We start from the raw sequence: 18517 nt of genomic DNA, 5'->3' as shown, positions 1-18517 counted from the left end.
ATTTGATCAATACAATGACATGTCTTTATTGGGCTGATTAATGACATTATGCCCTTTAAATAAAGTTTATATTTGCTGTAGTGGAAAGTTAAAACCATTGACAACACAAAATAGGGAGATATTTGGTGCATCAACGGGAAAGGATAAAATAAATTTATTAATCCTATTTAATTGACAGATCCAAATTTTATGTATACTCAAAAGTTAACGATGAAATCTTACTTATTACTATTCTCTCCATTCTTAATTATAAGCAAAAGTTATTTTTTAATTCATTAAATAACTGATGAATTTAGTCTTTAATTTAGTCCAAATTCAATAAATATGAAAATTAACTTTTGCCTATAATTTCGGTCTTCAAATCGTTAACTTTTCTAATTTGTAGTATTAGGATCGGAAATGCATAATACCATTGCACGACAACATAACTAAAAAAAAAATTCTAAAAAAAAAAAAAATTTCTTAATACTCTCTTCGTCCCAAAATATAAAAGTTAGTTTGACTAATGTACGTATGTCAACGCACAGTTTTGATCGTTAATATCTTTGATTTTCTATTAGTAAAAATTATAAAAACGTGATATTTTAAAAATACTCGTCAAAACAAATCAAACAAGATCTTATATGCTAATATTTATATCTATATATTATTAAAAAAATAAGATCAAAAGATAAAATAAGATCAAAAGATAAAGGAGTGTGTTGAAAGGAGTGTGCTAGTGGGTGTGTCCCTAGCACTCCTCTTAACTGAAATTAACACCTATTGAGTATGTAGTAACTTGTACATTTTGTCCGAAGACTAAGAAGTCCACACTCGACAGCAGCCAGCCAATCACAATACTCAGCTACATCATTATTAGCAAAAAATGGCAAAATATTTTTGCCACGTAAGAAATACAAAGGCCATTTTCGTCATCAAAGACAAACTACAGACCCATTTTCGTCTTCTCAAACTACTACTACTTCGTTCTTCGTTCGCAATCTAACACTTCTTCCCTCTGGCTTTCCCCCAACGACTTTTCTACGATAAACCCCACTCAGTCAGTCACACTCCGATACACACTCCATCTCTCTTCCGAGCTCAATTTGGCCGTCAATGGCGGCCACCGATGCTCAAACCTCTCTCCGTCACGCATTCGGTAACGTCCTCGCGTTCTTCATCCTGATCTTGATCGGTGTTCTCGCTTTCTCGATCCGTCTTTTCTCCGTAAGCATTTCTCCATTTCTTATAATTTTCAGATCTGTTTACCTGTTTCGATTTTCTGCTTCTCAATTCAACGCTATTGATAACCGATCAATTAAACCGTTTCGTCGTTTATAAGATATTTTTGTATTTCTGCGATACGATAGTAGAATCTCAGTATCAGAAGAAGCGTAACTGTTTATATATTTTTCTCTTCGGATTTGAAACGCATTTGATTTAAAATGTTGACTCTAGTGGTGTGAAGTAATATTTAGACTCAATTATTATTGAAATGCAAAGTGTAGACATTTTCATGTGATTTTATTTCTAATTTACATGCACTTGAAATAAAATTTCTGGTTAATTAAGAGTATTATACTCTAATTCAAAATGTTCTGAGATCGTGATGATCTTTTCTTGATTTCTCTGGCATGATAGTATTAATAGTTTATTTATACCCACTTGTTGCCTGAGTTATTCTAGCAGTCATGACATTTTTTTATGAATTATATACAGGTTATAAAGTACGAGAGTGTTATTCATGAATTCGATCCTTATTTCAACTACAGAGTCACTCAGGTGATCATTATTTGGAATCAAAATGTTCTGCACATGTTATTTATTGCATTTTCTTCAGGACCAAGTTCTCATGATGGTTAATAGCTGAGATATTTAATCAATTGTACTTTGATTTTCTCAATACAATAAAAGTCAATTAAGATGACAGACATATTTGTTTGTTTCAGTTTTTGACAAAGAATGGGATATATGATTTCTGGAACTGGTTTGATGACCGAACTTGGTAAGTAACCAATGTTTGGATTGAAATGTGTTTTCTTTTATATATACTATGAGTTTAGTGAATGCGGTTGTTGGTAAATCTTTCTGGATGTAATTTTTGTTACCTTTCTGTTTCAAGGTATCCCCTTGGTCGTGTAATCGGTGGGACTGTCTATCCTGGTTTGACCTTGACAGCAGGCACCTTGTGGTGGTAGGTATTTGAAAATACACAGTAGGAGTTGTTGACCGTTACATGCTGTGATTTTTCTATTGATTAACTGCTGATATTAAACGTTCAATCAAGCAATTATGTTAAAGTTTACTTAAGATAATTTACTTTTGGACCATTCCCTCTTGTTGTCAGGATATTGAATTCCTTGAACATACCTCTCTCGGTTGAAACTGTCTGTGTATTTACTGCACCTATATTCTCAGCCTTTGCTTCGTGGGCAACTTATCTATTAACAAAGGTTTGTCCGTGCCAAAATCATGTATGGTATATTTTTGCTATTTATGTCTTTTGTAATTTGATGCAGTTGCTTCCTTTTTGTAGGAGGTTAAGGGTCCTGGGGCTGGCTTGACAGCAGCCGTTCTTTTAGCTATGGTGAATTTCTAAAACATCTGTGACTAGTTCGTCCAATTTTCATATTGATTATAAACATTGCATTGATGGTTGTAATGAACTATTGATCAAAGTTATTGGCTGAACAATTCAGCATTTTATATTTGAATTTTTAACAAACCAATTTTTAGTATACGTATCTGTTCGATTAACAACTGTGTATGTTGATGCGTAGATTTATAAATCTATGACGACTATTGGCAGTTGTTACTCTCTTCTGTAATGTTTTGGTTGCTAACTCCTTACTTCACTCACTTGTAATTGGTCCTAAATCTTATGCAGGTCCCGTCATATATTTCTCGATCAGTGGCAGGAAGCTATGATAATGAAGCTGTTGCTATATTTGCTCTGATCTTCACTTTCTATCTCTATATTAAGGTGCTCTGTGAAAGCAAGCAACTTTACCTCCTACTGAATGCCCTTAGATAATATCATTGGTTTCCTGTAAATCTCTAGAGAATTAATATAACAAAAATGTTCTGTAGTACGGAAAAATTATTGTGAAGTTGAGCATGAAACAACTGAATGCATAACATATATGGGTGGGACAAAGAAAATAGTTTTGAAATAACTGCACAGTGCACATCCCACATACATTTATCAACAAATATTCATTCATGTAACTTTAATGATATGGTTTTCGTACAAAACAACATTTTCTTTATTACATACAATGGGGAATGGGTTATTATTGTTGTCCAGTAATGTTATTTGAATATTCTGTATGAACTGCTTGTTCTGTACATCTATGTTGATAGAAAAACAGTTAAGTTTTTCTATATTCTCTTTCCATTAAGTTTCTGACCTCATATTTTACATGTCATGTAGACACTGAATACAGGGTCCCTCTTTTATGCCACTTTGAACTCAATAGCATACTTCTACATGGTAAGATTCTATTACATTGCTATCTTGCTATGTTAACTTTGCCTCTTTTTATTTATGTTATCTGCTTTTTGTCATGCAGGTTTGCTCATGGGGAGGATACACTTTTATCATTAACCTTATTCCAATGCATGCACTATTGTGCATAGTTACTGGCCGCTATTCTTCTCGACTTTATATTGCATATGCACCTCTTGTAAGTATTTGTTTCAGTAATACGTATAAATGTTTTTCCTTATTCAAGTGGAGAGTACAATACATGTTACTTTTACTTGTGCTTGATAAAGTAAACTGTAGTTGAGGGAGTTAGGTCAAGGCTAACAAATTAGTAAATTGTTCTAGCGTGAGGTTTAATTAATAAGCTGATGCAGAATTTAGTGTGAACTTTGCCTTTTACTAAATTAGAGAACGAGTCATTCATTTTGAGTTACATGTTGACCGCTTAATGTGACTTCCTTCCACTTTTATATACAACAATTACAACCCAGAGTTGTTCTTTGACTGTATATGGATTTTATATTTTAAAACTATCTTTGGTTCATCTTATCTTTTTCCTGGCTCACATTATAATTTTACCAATGCAGATTGTATTGGGCACACTGTTGGCCGCATTGGTACCTGTTGTTGGATTTAATGCTGTAATGACGTCAGAGCACTTTGCATCATTTCTGGTGAGTTTCCCCTAGTCTTTGGATGAAGTTGAACTTGCCTCGGCTCAACGAAAAGTGATTCTCTTGGTCATCCAATTGTGAATGCTTAATTATGTGGATATTCTTTGGTGTCTTTTGTTTCTATAGTGGGAAAAGTCTTGTGCTAATTTGTCATACTTGACAGTTTAAGCAATCCTGTTGCGAGTCCAAATTCCTGACATCAACTTATAAACTTGAAAGAGTTGATATCTTTGTCGAGATAATAACTATAAAAGTCACTTCCATAACATGGTTAACTTTTAAAACTTCTTTTACAACAACAACTGCTTTTTCCACAAGGTTGAGGTCGCCACATGATTCAAATGATGTCATTCTGTTTTTGACTACATGATTCAAAGAATTCGAACAACAACTTAATGATCTGTTTAGTTTGATGGAAAGAAAGTGGGAGAAAAGGAAAATTACGCAATCCAATGAATGAACTTGGACTAATTTTCTTTCCTCCCACTTTCTTTCCATCATACCAAACGGACCCTAAAAGTCTTAAATTTGACAGACATCCAAATGGCCTTGCACTAATTAAAAAGTATTTGTTTTTGACTATTTGAATAATCCACATCTTGGTAGGTGGAAAGTTAACTGATTGTAGATACTACAGAAGGATTGAAGTTGAACTTTCAAAGAGTGAATTGGCAAAGAAAGAAAAATTAAGATTTTTTATTAGTGGTGAAATATTTTCCATAATGGTAGTAACTCATCAAGTAGAGTCGAAGAGGAATTTGTAGACATGGTCAAGTAGTGATTGGATACATTATATTTTGATCAAATTAAGCTAATTTCATTTTCCATGCAAATAAAGCTGATATCAGCCATAGCCGACTCCACCTAGTGGAAAAAGGTTTGGTTGTTTCTTAAATTATATCCACTTGTTACTTAGTTATTCATAAACTTAACCAAAACTCATGCAATCTTTTAAATCTAATTATCATCTGTGTGACATAAACTATAAGTATTCATCAGTCATTTGTTTGTTTTGCTCCTTCTCATTATATCCATCCAATCAATTTCATTGAAACCTCATTTCTTTTTCTTAATTATTTTTGTGCAGGTTTTCATTCTCATCCACGTGGTTGCTCTTGTATATTATATTAAAGGAATACTGTCACCAAAAATGTTTAAAGTAGCTGTGGCGCTAGTTGTTTCTGGTGGCCTGTGGGTGTCCCTTTGACTGGCTTATTAACTATTGAAAACATAACCGGTGGGAGATGAAACTAATCCTTGTCCTTTTTCTTGTTTATTTTGCAGGGCAGTATGTTTTGCAATGATAGCAGTACTTGTTGCAATGGTAGCTTCAAGCCCAACAATGGGATGGAGTGGAAGAAGTTTAAGTCTCTTAGATCCGTCAGTGCTATCTTTGACCTTTTTATTAATCAAACTTAAAAAAAAAATTTCTAGTAAATTAGTCACGCTTGTCACCTAAAATACCATTTTCTGTTTGAGGTGCTTATTGGTCCTTCAACTTCATAGTAACTACAGAATTACTAAAGATAGCTCAACGTAGTGTCTTCATTTTTATCTTTATATGTCATTTTGCAAAATATTTTCTCAGTATGAATTGGCTCCAATCTTAAATACTGCTTTGTGGTGTTTCAGTACATATGCAAGCAAGTACATACCAATCATTGCTAGTGTTAGTGAGCATCAGCCGCCTACTTGGCCTTCTTACTTTATGGACATTAATGTCTTGGCATTTTTGGTTCCAGCTGGCATTATCGTGAGTTTCTTTTGTGCAAAAATCGTCTGTTTGATTTTCTCATGTTATTCTGTTGAGTTCTTAACCAAGTCACGTTGGTCCTTACTGCTGCAGGCATGCTTTTCGCCTCTATCTGATGCAAGCTCTTTTGTGATACTTTATATTGTTACATCGGTGTATTTTTCTGGTGTCATGGTATGAAATTATTGGGATTGCAGTTATTCAACTTATAACATTTTAAATATATTTTTTATTGAATCCCTAGTATTATTAAATATCAGGTTCGCCTGATGCTTGTACTTGCTCCAGCGGCTTGCATCTTGTCCGGGATTGCTCTTTCTCAAGCTTTTGATGTTTTCACTAGATCAATTAAGCTTCAGCTCCCCAGTCTATCAATTGATTCTCCTGTTGATGTAATCATTTATTCTTTAATAGTCACCAGATTTGACATTGCTTTCTTCTAGTCACTCCATGAGTTTTCCTTGTTAAAATTGTGCTTTTGATTATCAAGGCTGGAGATGGCAGTTCTGAAAGTGTTGTGCCGGATGATACTGTGAAGACTGATAAAACGGAGGACACACAAAAGGAACGGACCTCAAAGAAGAGCCGGAGCAGGAAGAGCAGCTCTGAAAGTGTTGAAAAGCCTTCTAGCAAGTCACAAATTAAGAAAAGGCTTTCAGTTTTACCTCTGGAAACATCCATCATTGCTATTGTCTTACTTGTATTGCTTGGTGCCTTCTATGTGGTAATTTCCAAAGCATCCCATCATTCATTTGAAGTTAACTATGTTTTGAACCATTATATTTTCAGATTATCTATTATTTTTTAATACATGTTTTACCCCACTAGGAATTTAACATTTAGTTATGACATGACATTTTTATTTAACTTAATATTTAACTTGGTGTATTTCATTATTATTACTTTGCAATTTACTTTCGCTTTTAGATAAACTCCCGGTTGCTTGTTAAAGCTGTGCTGGTTAGTATAGAATTAGGAGTATGATGTTGTCTTTTATTGATTTTTTGTTATTGTCTTTCTGAACAACAGTCAATAAGACATCTTCATGTTGCAATGTATGTCAATAAAAAACATCTTTCTTGATGTTTGCAGTGACCTCATTATCTTGATCTATCCTGTAGGTTCACAGTGTATGGGCAGCAGCAGAAGCTTATTCAGCCCCTTCTATCGTTCTAACATCGCATTCACATGATGGACTTCATGTTTTTGATGATTTTAGAGAGGCTTATGCTTGGTTAAGTCATAACACGGAAGTAGATGACAAAGTAAGTTTTATGGCATTTACATATTTTTCTGCCGAAACATTTGAACTTGCTTCTAGAAGAACTTTTTAGTCTGTGTTTTAACACTTTGGAATGAACTATCACTGTCTTTTTTCTGAGAAGTTCAACATACTGATTAATGATCTATCTGAAAAAGATTGTCTGAAAAAGCTCCGATGGTTAGGTTGCATGATTTTGTGTATTCTGTACTAATCTTGAAATTCATGTTTTAAAGTTAAACATTTTTTCTGCAATTGAGACTAGAGATGGTTTTACTCAGTGTTTTGTATTAACTTGGGTTACAATCCTAGCTTGTAAAACAATATGGTCCCATGAACATTTTGATTCCTTTCTCATTTTATCAGTGGATGGTTGGCAAGTAGAAGTTATTAGTCGTTATATTTGAATCACTAGTACTACTGTACTACATTCTTTGATGCGTTATAGTTATCAGAATATTATAATTTATGAACTTCTTAGGTAGGCACATCAATCCCTTAATAAATATTTAATAATATTTAAAACTGTTTAACGTTGAATCGATGATATATTTGATCACTCAAATCAAGTGGATAGTTTATAGCTTAAGTTTCTAAATTGTTATCCTCCCTGAGATTACTCCCTCACCTCCAATTAAAAGAAAAGCAGGAGTTAAATTTTAATACTCATAAAATTTCTTGTAGGTGGCATCTTGGTGGGATTATGGATACCAAACAACTGCAATGGCTAACCGAACTGTTATTGTTGACAATAATACCTGGAATAACACACATATTGCTACTGTTGGTACTGCAATGTCTTCTCCAGAAAAGGCTGCTTGGGAAATTTTCCACTCTTTGGATGTCAAATATGTTCTTGTTGTCTTTGGAGGTCAGTTTCTTTTTTTCCATATTAAGATTACCAAATTATTCTCTTCTGATTTGTTGCTTTATGCTTATTATTAGGATTGGTGGGGTATCCTAGTGATGATATTAATAAGTTCCTGTGGATGGTTCGCATTGGAGGGGGTGTATTCCCTCACATAAAGGAACCTGATTACTTGGTAAGTCATACATGAAATTTGGGTTGTTTAATCTGGGCATTGATATATAATCTGTAAATCAGATGATACTCAAGCTGCTTTCAATAATTATTCAGTTTATGATTAGTGTTAATCCTTTTCTTTTCAATTTCTTCAAAGAGGGACGGTCAGTATCGAATTGATAATATGGCCACACCAACAATGCTTAACTGCCTCATGTATAAACTTTCATACTACAGGTCCGTTTCATTGTAAATTTGGCTTTGAAAAAATTCCATTTTCAACTGTTAGGCTGCTTAACCCCTACATTGCTTTGGTACAGATTTGTGGAGACAGACGGTAAAGCTTTTGACAGAGTGAGGCGGACGGAGATTGGAAAGAAACATTTCAAACTTACGCATTTTGAAGAGGTCAGATTATTTTATATTAGTCTGCTCTGTGCACTTGGGGAGCGAGGATGATATTAAATGAATCCGTTAAGAGTGTGTTTGTTTCAAGTTATCTTTGTAGATTCTTGGGAATAAGAAGATAGAAAATATGCATTCCTATGTTGTTAATATCAGATAGCGGCGCGTAGCGCCGACCCTCAAAAATGCTATAGCGATATAGCGGGTAGCGCTATAGCGGTATAGCGACCATGTACAAATTAAACATAAATTCCAACAACATACATAAATACTAAAAAATAGATAAATACACAAAATTAAAAGGACTTTCTTACTTAATAATTATACTAAATATTGTCATTTACCATCAAAATAGGTTCTAAATAAAGACTAATAACATTCCATGAAGTTCTATGAGTACTCAAAATGACATCCCATTAAAATAAAGCATAAAAGTAATCAGCTGATGTGATGTGAGGGTTACTTTATGATGTGCAGAAAAGTCCAAAATACCCCTCACTTTATGATTTATTTACAAAATAAGGGTTTTTATAAAAAATTTACCTCCAAAATGCAAAAGCAGCCAAATAGCGCTACCCTCCTTAGGAATTTTGTTTGGCTGTGTGTATTTCATATATGATGACACTGAAATTAAACTTGGTTTGCGGCAAGATGAGTTCACATATTGAACCAATCACGGTGTTTGTTCTACAATATCTGATATATTACCGTGTGTTTATTATATATGCTAGCATATTTTAATGTTATATTTATACAAAGTTTACCTTTTGAAACTTCTTAATTTTGTTCTTTTAAGGCTATATTTTGTTCTGTACTTGATTTGCCAATACTCTCTTTGACTCCTTGTACTACATACATAAACTCCAACTGAGGGTTTGGTCTCACCTCTCAAATCCTAATATTTTCTTCTTCAAATAATGTGACAGGCATCATTGCTAACAATCTAGTTTAGTTCCTACCACTGGAAAATATAATAAGCCTAGAATTTCGTTGCCATTCCATATTATTTGCCCATATTTTTGTTGACATTTGTTGGATTAGTGAAAAAGTATAATAAATAGATAATAAATCCTAGCAGCAATCATTCTATTTCTTTTTGGCAACTGTGTTGGTTTTCTGATGTAAGTCATGGTTTTTAATGCATTCAGGTGTTCACAACCCACCATTGGATGGTGCGGATATACAAGTTGAAACCTCCAAAGAACAGGATTCGGGGGAAGACTAAAAAATCAAAATCTGTAAGTATATAATTTCTTTTCATTGCCATAGATTCTTTGTTAGATTGGAAATAACTTAAGCTAGCCATAACTGGTCTCTTGTCTGTCTTATGTTTGGCAGAAAGCAAACCCAAAGACCGTCTCGAAAAGGAAAGAACTGAAAAGGAACCCTTTTTAGTTTAGTTATCGGTTTCTTTATTAGTTGGTAAGCATATTTATTAGTACGCACTTTATGTACACATGTATACAGCTAATAGAAAGGTCATGAAGAGATTTTGCCGGCTTTGTTAGTTACTCTCTTGAGCATCAAATGATGAAACAATTTTTGTAATTGCATGTTTTGAATGGTGAAGATCTCATTTTTAGGATTAAGATGCCCTTGAGCAAAATGATTTCTTTGACATATTTTGGACATCTACACTTGGCATTTTTCTATTATGGTATTGAAAATACGAACATACTGACTTAGCTTTAACGATAACGTAACGTAATAACTATAGTCCTTTAAGGATGATTATAGTTCCCTATCGAATAGAATAGATTGTTAGTTTAAAGTTTGTCAGAGATCAATTAGTTAGTTTGTTGTATTTGGTTAGTGATCAACTAGCATAAATTTTATTATCGTAGGAAGAATATTATATAGTGGGAAATTAGTCTCGTTATAAAAATTATTCATCGTTGCAAAGATCGTTTGTCTGGTGTATGATACTATGATAGCTATATAGTAACGTAAGATTACTTGTAATAATATGATTGAAAACAATTTTCCTATCAATTTGAAACAGATGGAGTAGTAATATGAGTTTCTACTGACTTGCTGTTATTTTAGACATATATCTTGTATTTTTTTATTGTACGTTTATTTGAGTTATAAATATTACTAAATATTAAAGTTGATGAAAAAATATTATTGTTTATAATTAAAAAACTGATATATTAGTTACTTAATTTTTTCATCGGGAACTACTTATTTTTCGTGTATTATATTTATTTAAATATTTCATCCGTAAGAATTTGTTCCACGTGTATAGTAGTTATTTAAAATTTTCATTAGCAACAACTTGTTTCTCCGTGTATAATAGTTAATTAAAATTTTTATCAACAACATTTTATCATGTGTATAATAGTTATTTTTAAAAAATTATTGATGACAACTTGTCATGTATATATAATGGTTATTTCAAATAAATAAATTTAAAAATTTTAAGCGAAAAAATATATAAAAATTCATATTTAATTCATTATTTTTCAAAATAAGTATCATGTATCAACATAAAAAATCTATTCTATCCATGAAATAAAAATATAGGTCTGTGCAAAAATTATAAAAAATTAGGCACACGCATTAATATATGAATAGAAATATAGGTCCGCATAAAAATATTGGTCCACACAGAGATTATAAATTAACACGCATATCATCATATGATTAGAAATATAGATTCCCATTGAAATTATGGAAAAAACAGGCACGCATATTTTTTAAGTAAAATAACATAACAATGATATTACAAACAATAAAAACAACCATAGTACCATATACTGTATATTTACTCATTGTTTGTCGTAGCACATGAAGAACAGCAGACCAAGACGATACGTGGTCCTTTATCTATAACCAAAACGATACCTGTTGTATCTGCTGCATACATACACTGCCTCAATCCTTTTTCATGTGAGGCAACGAACACACGGTTACAACCACGTTTCATGTGAGGAAAAGTTGTTCATCTTTGATCTTATTTTTATTCAAATTAATGAATGCATAGACTTGTGATACCTTGACAGCTTTAATGTTACATTCAAAGTTTAATATGGATATAAATTTTATTTTTTTTAATATAATAGATGAATATAACATAGACATATCTTGAATATAAAATGGTTATAATGCTGAGATTATCATCATCCACATAAGTTGGTCACCGGAGAATAAACTTGTTTTTCTTTTATCACATTTCCTCCAAAAATAATCTTGTTTCTACATGTACATTCAATCATATGTCAAATGAGTAATTTTATAGAAATAATTTAGAAACTTGTTTTATCGTGAAAGTTATTATTCAAGCAGATAACAAGGCCCTTATCACTAGGAATTTGATTGATATCTATTTTACATTGTTCATCAATCATAACAGTCTGATCACTAATAATACTTTATTTTAATCTATCTATATTTTAAAAGTCATACAATAATAATGATTTATGATTAACTGACCATATAAATGTTTTACGATAACTGCATGTAAAAATAAATAATTTAATTAGAATTACATGTCCAAGCTCAAATAGTTTCTGGAAGAATCTTTTTATAGTGCCACACCAATAGACAAGAATTCATTTTGAAATTAGAAAACCAAATATTCTCTGGAATCTGAATACCACACCACAGTGAGGTTATAAATTGCATTTCGACACAAATTAGCAAACAAATTAGCAAGCAAAGAATCACACAAACCTGTACAAAGATAAAGCACCATATATTTCCTAAATTTAATCAAACCAATGATTAAGAGTATCATGTTTCACTAGTGGAAATTTCAGAACAGAAAAATTAAGCCACTAAATTTATATATAACGTGGCAAGGTATGAAATGTCAAAAGGGTTACTTTACTAATCAATTTGTTAGATTTTTGTAGGGAAGTTGTAATTCTTCTTAAGGAACTTGGCTGCTGCCTCATCATTCCGGTAACACAAAACTCTCAGAAGTGTGTCTGGTTCTCTTGGGCTCCATTGATCTGCTTTTGGAGGCAATGGAAGCCGTGATTTAGCCGAAGAACCTCGAACAGTTCCATGGCCGAAGAACATTTCCATAGTAAGTTGACTAAATTGCTGAATTATGTGTTGCGTGTCCGTGTGAAACAAGGGAAGTACATCTCGAACAGTTGCAGAGTGCTTTTTGATTAAATCGGCCGGCAATCCATCTCCATTTGACCAGAATAAGTCACTCAGAAGCTTGAAATCTTCCTCTATTACAGAAGAATCTTGCAAAGAGAAAGCACGAGATGAACCTCCCGCCAACAAAACCAACAGGAACCCATCGAAAGAAGCTCGCATTAATTCAATAATTACTCGTGTTCTAACTTTATCATGCACTGTTGATGATATGATCTCTAAATATTGCTCAAGCTCATGAAGAAAAGGCTCAATCCTGGCAGAAGAAACTTCTCCAACATATAGGCCGTCCCAAAGAACGTGACATAGATCTTGGAAAACTGCTTTGTATGCTATACACTGACAGAGTTGACGGATACCTTCCACCGCAGCAGCTGCAGAAAATTTGAAGGTCGCCCCATCTCCTATATCATCCTCGTTAGTCAAATTAGAATTACTAAGATTGGCAACTATCCTCTTCTCCAAAACCCCTAATTCCATGCGAATACGCTGCATAGTATTGATGCGAACACATAGGTGGGGTACATCAAATGAGCTATCTCCTGTTGTGGTTCTAGCAAGGGTTTTCCTCCTCAGCGTCGTTTGTGGCTTTTCTTTTTTCCGGAATACACCGTTATATTTTCCCTTTGTTGAACACCTAGTCAATGCAGGCATAGTTGGGATGAATGTATTACGGTTCCCTGCAGATCAGAAAGAGAAAACCTAGTCACACAACACAGTGATTGAATAACTCAGTTTGGTAAATCAAATGCTAACTAATGCAACAAATATATACCGCAGCCGGATTTTGCTTTCAAAATGTATTGTTGGATAGATTTGTCAAGACCAGATATCAATTCAGGAAGTAAAACTGCGTGCATGGATATAGGCAACAGGAAGAAAGCTTCCAAAGTGTCATCTATGAAACGTAGAACTTGGACTGCAGAAGGAGCAAAGCCCTCTTTATTTGCCTGTGGATTCCATGCCTGTAGGAAACGATGGAGAAGTTAAAAATTAAATTAAAAATCTTAAACTTGCCAACAACCACGTTCTTGTGCAGTACTAACAAAGTAATGGTAGTATCTAACTATATGTTAAATCATTGTAAAGGAAAACAAAAGATTTATATATGAGCAACAAGATTTGACATACCTCTTGTTGCAGAATTCTGTCAACCAATTCTGCCAGTCTATCCACTCTGATAATTATCCATGACTTAACAAGATTAGCAATTATAGCTTCAGCCTCATAAGGATGGATCTCCATTATAATGGATTTCCCACCATCTTCACTGTCAACAGAATCTTCCACTGCTATCTGCACCAGTTCTTTCTCCAACTTGTCAGCAGCCATCAGCACTTCTATAGCATCAGGTGTCAACTCATTGATCCCTTTAACATATTTCTTCAACTCATTTCCATAACACACATGAAGGGTGGCAACCGCAACACCAGCAGCAAGAGGATGCCATCTCTTTAGCTTGGGACTAAATATGGTTTTCTCCTTAAAAGCCAATTCAGTAATGTCTCGTGCGAGGACAGAAAGAATGGGAAAAGCTTTATTCTGTTTTCTAGATAGATGCTTGCTGGGGTCCAATTTCTCCAATTTCTGCCTTAAGAGAGATTAAAAAGAGTTAGGCCATAAGAATGACAACACCATAATAGAGCAAAACAACCAATTTTAAACACTTTTGGTCAGTGGTATCAAAAGTACGCATAACATATACAAAATACAAATGTCATAAATAATCATATGTCTGTAATATCTGAAAGGAAGCTTGGGCGGTAGAACTTGCCTGAATGAAAACAGAACGCACTGATGATCTAATATAACTTTCAACTCTGATGTAGGCTACATCAGCTTCGTTCTTCTTCCGATTATACTCATGAGAGATATCTTCTGCCAGTATCTTTGCTGATAGTGCAGCAAGAGATACAACGCTTTCCATTGATTCAATATTATCATTATGGAAAGTATCATGGTAGGCAAGGAGCCTTTTCTCCGCCCAACCCAACATCAAACTCAACGTGGAGCTCAATGTTTTTGAGTAAACGGGATTTTTCATGGCCTCGGTATCTTTCTCAACTTCCCCCACTAGATTACATGATGCAAAAAGCAGATCACTTTCTACTTCACGTGTGACAACATATCTATGAAATAAGACCCATGTGAAACAAATATTATGTAGGGTTTCGTTGATTCCAAGCATAACCCAAGTCTTCTTAATGAGCTCTAAGACCTCATCAACCTCTTCTATCACACAGGTATCAACGTGACTATCAAAACAAACTTCTAAAAGAGTTTGGTAGATCCAAAGGTTCATTGGAAAGCCATCCGCCCAATGGAATGTCTCAGGAACAGACCCGTCAGATGATCTGCAAGAAAGAGAAATAACAAGACTCCGGAGGGTTTGCATTGATTCACCGTTATTTGCAATATCCGTAGGTTTCTCGAGGGCTCCACCAATCAGGCGCCGTAGTTTCTGTGCAGAAGTGTCGGCCTTATTTAATGGAACATGCGGATGCAAGAGGAGTCCTGCTTCAAGAACCTTCAAATTTCTTCTCAACCAAGCCTCATACTCTTGTTGATTGGAAAAATCTGAAACCTTGAACAGTTGTATAAGCTCTAACGGAAGAACCACTGTCTCCATGCGTCTTCCAAGCTATTTTAATTTCATGAACAAAGACCTAGTAAGCTATCATTAGTGATTTAATCATATGCAAGGAGAAAAATGAAAGAGCTGAAATCTTAGATTTTGGTCCCAATCATAAATGACTAAAATCTAGTGGAACCTTTTCCAGTGATAAGAAATATATCCAACTGAACAATCAACAAACAGGCAATAAAAGAAAGTGAAATACGTATTATCTATTCCAAACAATAATAACATGTAACCGATGAACCGACGGGCACTGAACGAATATTAACCAGGAGGTCTACTAATCAAACCCTGAGAACTAACATTACTCACTAATTTACTAACAAAACTAACCCTTGCCTGTCCAAAAATAACATGTAACCGGTGATATGCACATAAAAGTAGCCAACAGCTAATGTTCATTAGCTTCTTTCATTTGTCTGTTCTTTTTGTTGAGAAAATAATCACATGGTTTTAAATTGTGGTTGTAGTTACATTGTGATTTGATAGTTAATGCAACTGTGAGAGTTGCAGCCATTATGCAATTACAATATTGCCTTCAGACCTTTAAAGCTATGAAAAGAAAATAATGTTACTACCTAAGAACAAGTACAATACTCCATCAAAATTTTAAATTATTATGGTGTAGTCAACAGAAGTCAACGACTTTCATTCCAAAAAAACTACAGAAGTCAACAGTGGAAGTCCAATTTCAGTTATAAAGTCAACACTGGAAAGCCAATTTCAGCTCTAGAATAGATTGAAGTGTCATTTGAAAAAACCTCAAGAGGGTTCAGTTCAGTTACTTGAGCAAAAATCAATAGTAGATGAATCCAATTTTCCAAACATGAATGAAATTTTAGCGGCCGAAAAATGAAAGCTTTAAACTTCAGATTACTTGAGTTCCACACACTCACTGTATTCAATAATCATATTCAGTATGGATGAATTATTTTCATTTCATTCCTACTTAAATTTTGTAAATAAATCACACCAAAGCAAAAACTTCTAATTTATGAGCACTTATCAATTAAAATAAACTTATGATAACCCACTTGGGGTTTGTCCAGCGATGTTGACTTGGGTCCTTGGAGTATGCTCTTCTCATGGTCTCAGGTTCGATTCTCCCCATAAATGGGCCCCGAAGTGGGCGGTGGGATTAGTCGGTAATTCTTCGCTTACACCAATATTTTTTTATAGAACTTAAACAACTAGAAAACTAACTATAATTGAAAGAGAAAAAAATAGAAAAATTATGAATTTTTTGAACATATTCAAAAATAGAAAGAACCAAAGAACAAAATTGAGACCTGTGCTGCAGCAATTCTGAGAAGTGCTCTTCTGATTCTACTTTCACTCTGTTCAGAGATTTTCATCTGCACTCTCACCAATTCACCAGTCGTAACTGCACGTTTACTCTTCAACGACGTCGTTTTAAGTCCAAGAGCCTTCTTCACCTTACTAGCCGCCATCGAAGTCCGTGATCGGTGCAATGAAGCCGCCGAAGCCGGATCCCTAATTCCTCTCTCCGACTGTGATATGAATGTCAACGGTTTTGGACCTGAGCTTCGACATGCCGCTAAAAGGATCTCGTATGCCGTTTCACGGAGGTCGGAGGTTGGTAAATTTGACGGCGGATCTCCGAACGGTGATGGAATGTCGTTGATTGGATGAATAGGCATTACGGCGTTTTGCGGTGGTTGGTGGTTCTTGTTGTTGATGGTTATTGACATAACAACATTCAGAAAAAGCAAAAAGAAAAAAAGAACCCTTTTTTATTTTGATGATTTAATAATAATTTATAGTATAAATTAAAAACGGAAGAAGAAGATTATTGGAGAGGTTTTGTGAAGTGGGGTGGGGGAAAGTTTGAAACTTGTTGCTTGATTTGTGCGTGTGAAGTGGGGTTTCCTTTTTTTGCTTGGGTGTCAGAGAAGAAAGTGTTGTTATATATATTCTTACTTCAATTTCAAGATAACTGCTTAGTGGAGAGAGAGAGAGAGAGAGATCAGAGAGAGAGAGAGAGAGAGAGAGAGATCACTCCAAGTCCAACAGTAGAGAGTTTTGAAAAGTTTAAGAATGATTGATTGGTTTGGTGGAGTCGTGGAGATGAAACAAAGTTGATCTTTTTATTTTAATTTTTTGTTGCTAAAACTCACACACACAGCTGTCAAATCAATCTAGTCCGTTCTGATCGTAATTGCGAAAAATCAAACTATAGTTATGCTTGTCAAAATTCAGTATCAATCATTATTAGACCAACTAATAATTAATGATAAGTACGTAATTTTTTAAATTTATTGAGTATCATTTTTATTTATTTATAATGAGTTGTAGATCGAACTCAAGATCTATATAATATTATCTAAATTTCTTAGAACAAACCTAGACTTTTTATTAATTATATATGTATATTAAGAATCGGATGGATTTTTTTTCTTTCTGTGTCTACAACATTACAACATTTATATTTTTTGTGCACTGAATATTTAAGGACTGGTTTTCTTGTGACAGAATTTTTTTTGGACATATTTGACAGATTTTGTTATTTTTTTGGGTACGAATTTGACAGAATTATTTAGGTGCTGCTAATCATTGTATAAGTCATATATTAATTTTTTGTGCACTAAATATTTTAAGGGCTGTTTTTCTTATGACAGATTTTTTTTATTGACATATTTGATTTTTTTAGGTACAAATTTGACGAGTTAGGATCCTCTCCATTTCTCATTCTTTCCATTTCCTCCATTATAATATAGTTTTGGGAATATAAATGCAAAAATGTGATATTAAATGGGTCCAAATACTTTTTCTTTTTTTTGACTAAAAAGATAACGATATTCATTCATTCTAATAATTGATATAGTACATCAGATCCAAATACACATTCAACATCGCTAAAAACAAAAAGGATGAATCTGCGAACAAACTCACATCATCCGTGTTAATAGCATACAACGGCAAAATGCCTACAAATAATAATATGATAAAACTAAAGTCACCGAAATATCCATGCTTCCGGATCTGCAACGTTGATGCCCAAATCATTGATTGAATCTGCAATTGATTGAAGATGATCTTTCAATATGAACTAAACGAACACTGTAACAAGACGGAGAATTCAACAACGTCGTACCAAGACGACGATCAACACAAACGCCGCACTCAGACGACGATATCACACTAATAAAAAAGAAAAACAAC

General features: G+C 33.8%; 2 protein-coding genes across 4 annotated transcripts; one reads left to right on the top strand and one right to left on the bottom strand.

The window, feature by feature from the left end:
* The first annotated feature begins 909 nt into the window (after window positions 1-909).
* On the top strand, window positions 910-10203 carry LOC123885436 (dolichyl-diphosphooligosaccharide--protein glycosyltransferase subunit STT3A). 2 transcript variants are annotated; one of them, XM_045934729.1, is made up of 23 exons: window positions 910-1206; window positions 1699-1761; window positions 1929-1984; window positions 2102-2173; window positions 2327-2432; window positions 2516-2566; window positions 2867-2962; window positions 3413-3472; window positions 3552-3665; window positions 4054-4140; window positions 5228-5331; window positions 5425-5520; window positions 5773-5893; window positions 5987-6067; window positions 6154-6285; window positions 6384-6617; window positions 7015-7158; window positions 7839-8025; window positions 8100-8197; window positions 8336-8415; window positions 8499-8586; window positions 9732-9821; window positions 9922-10203. In XM_045934729.1, exons 1-23 carry the CDS (start codon window positions 1096-1098, stop codon window positions 9976-9978), a joined length of 2328 nt encoding a protein of 775 aa, XP_045790685.1. In that variant the 5' UTR covers window positions 910-1095; the 3' UTR covers window positions 9979-10203. The 2 variants fall into 2 exon arrangements, with proteins under 2 accessions (XP_045790685.1, XP_045790678.1); XM_045934722.1 differs by having other exon boundaries at window positions 953-1206; window positions 5773-6067.
* A 2058-nt stretch (window positions 10204-12261) lies between these two features.
* Window positions 12262-17435, bottom strand: LOC123910287 (protein unc-13 homolog). Of its 2 annotated transcripts, none has more exons than XM_045961389.1 (5): window positions 16624-17435; window positions 14471-15337; window positions 13828-14283; window positions 13472-13661; window positions 12262-13376 (listed from the first exon to the last, which is right to left on the bottom strand). In XM_045961389.1, exons 1-5 carry the CDS (start codon window positions 17044-17046, stop codon window positions 12427-12429), a joined length of 2886 nt encoding a protein of 961 aa, XP_045817345.1. In that variant the 5' UTR covers window positions 17047-17435; the 3' UTR covers window positions 12262-12426. The 2 variants fall into 2 exon arrangements, with proteins under 2 accessions (XP_045817345.1, XP_045817351.1); XM_045961395.1 differs by having other exon boundaries at window positions 14471-15362; window positions 16624-16758.
* Between the last annotated feature and the right edge of the window lie 1082 nt (window positions 17436-18517).

This window comes from Trifolium pratense, linkage group LG1, assembly GCF_020283565.1.
Source record: "Trifolium pratense cultivar HEN17-A07 linkage group LG1, ARS_RC_1.1, whole genome shotgun sequence".
NCBI classification, from domain to species: domain Eukaryota; kingdom Viridiplantae; phylum Streptophyta; class Magnoliopsida; order Fabales; family Fabaceae; genus Trifolium; species Trifolium pratense.
This window is presented reverse-complemented; position numbering and strand designations above follow the sequence as displayed.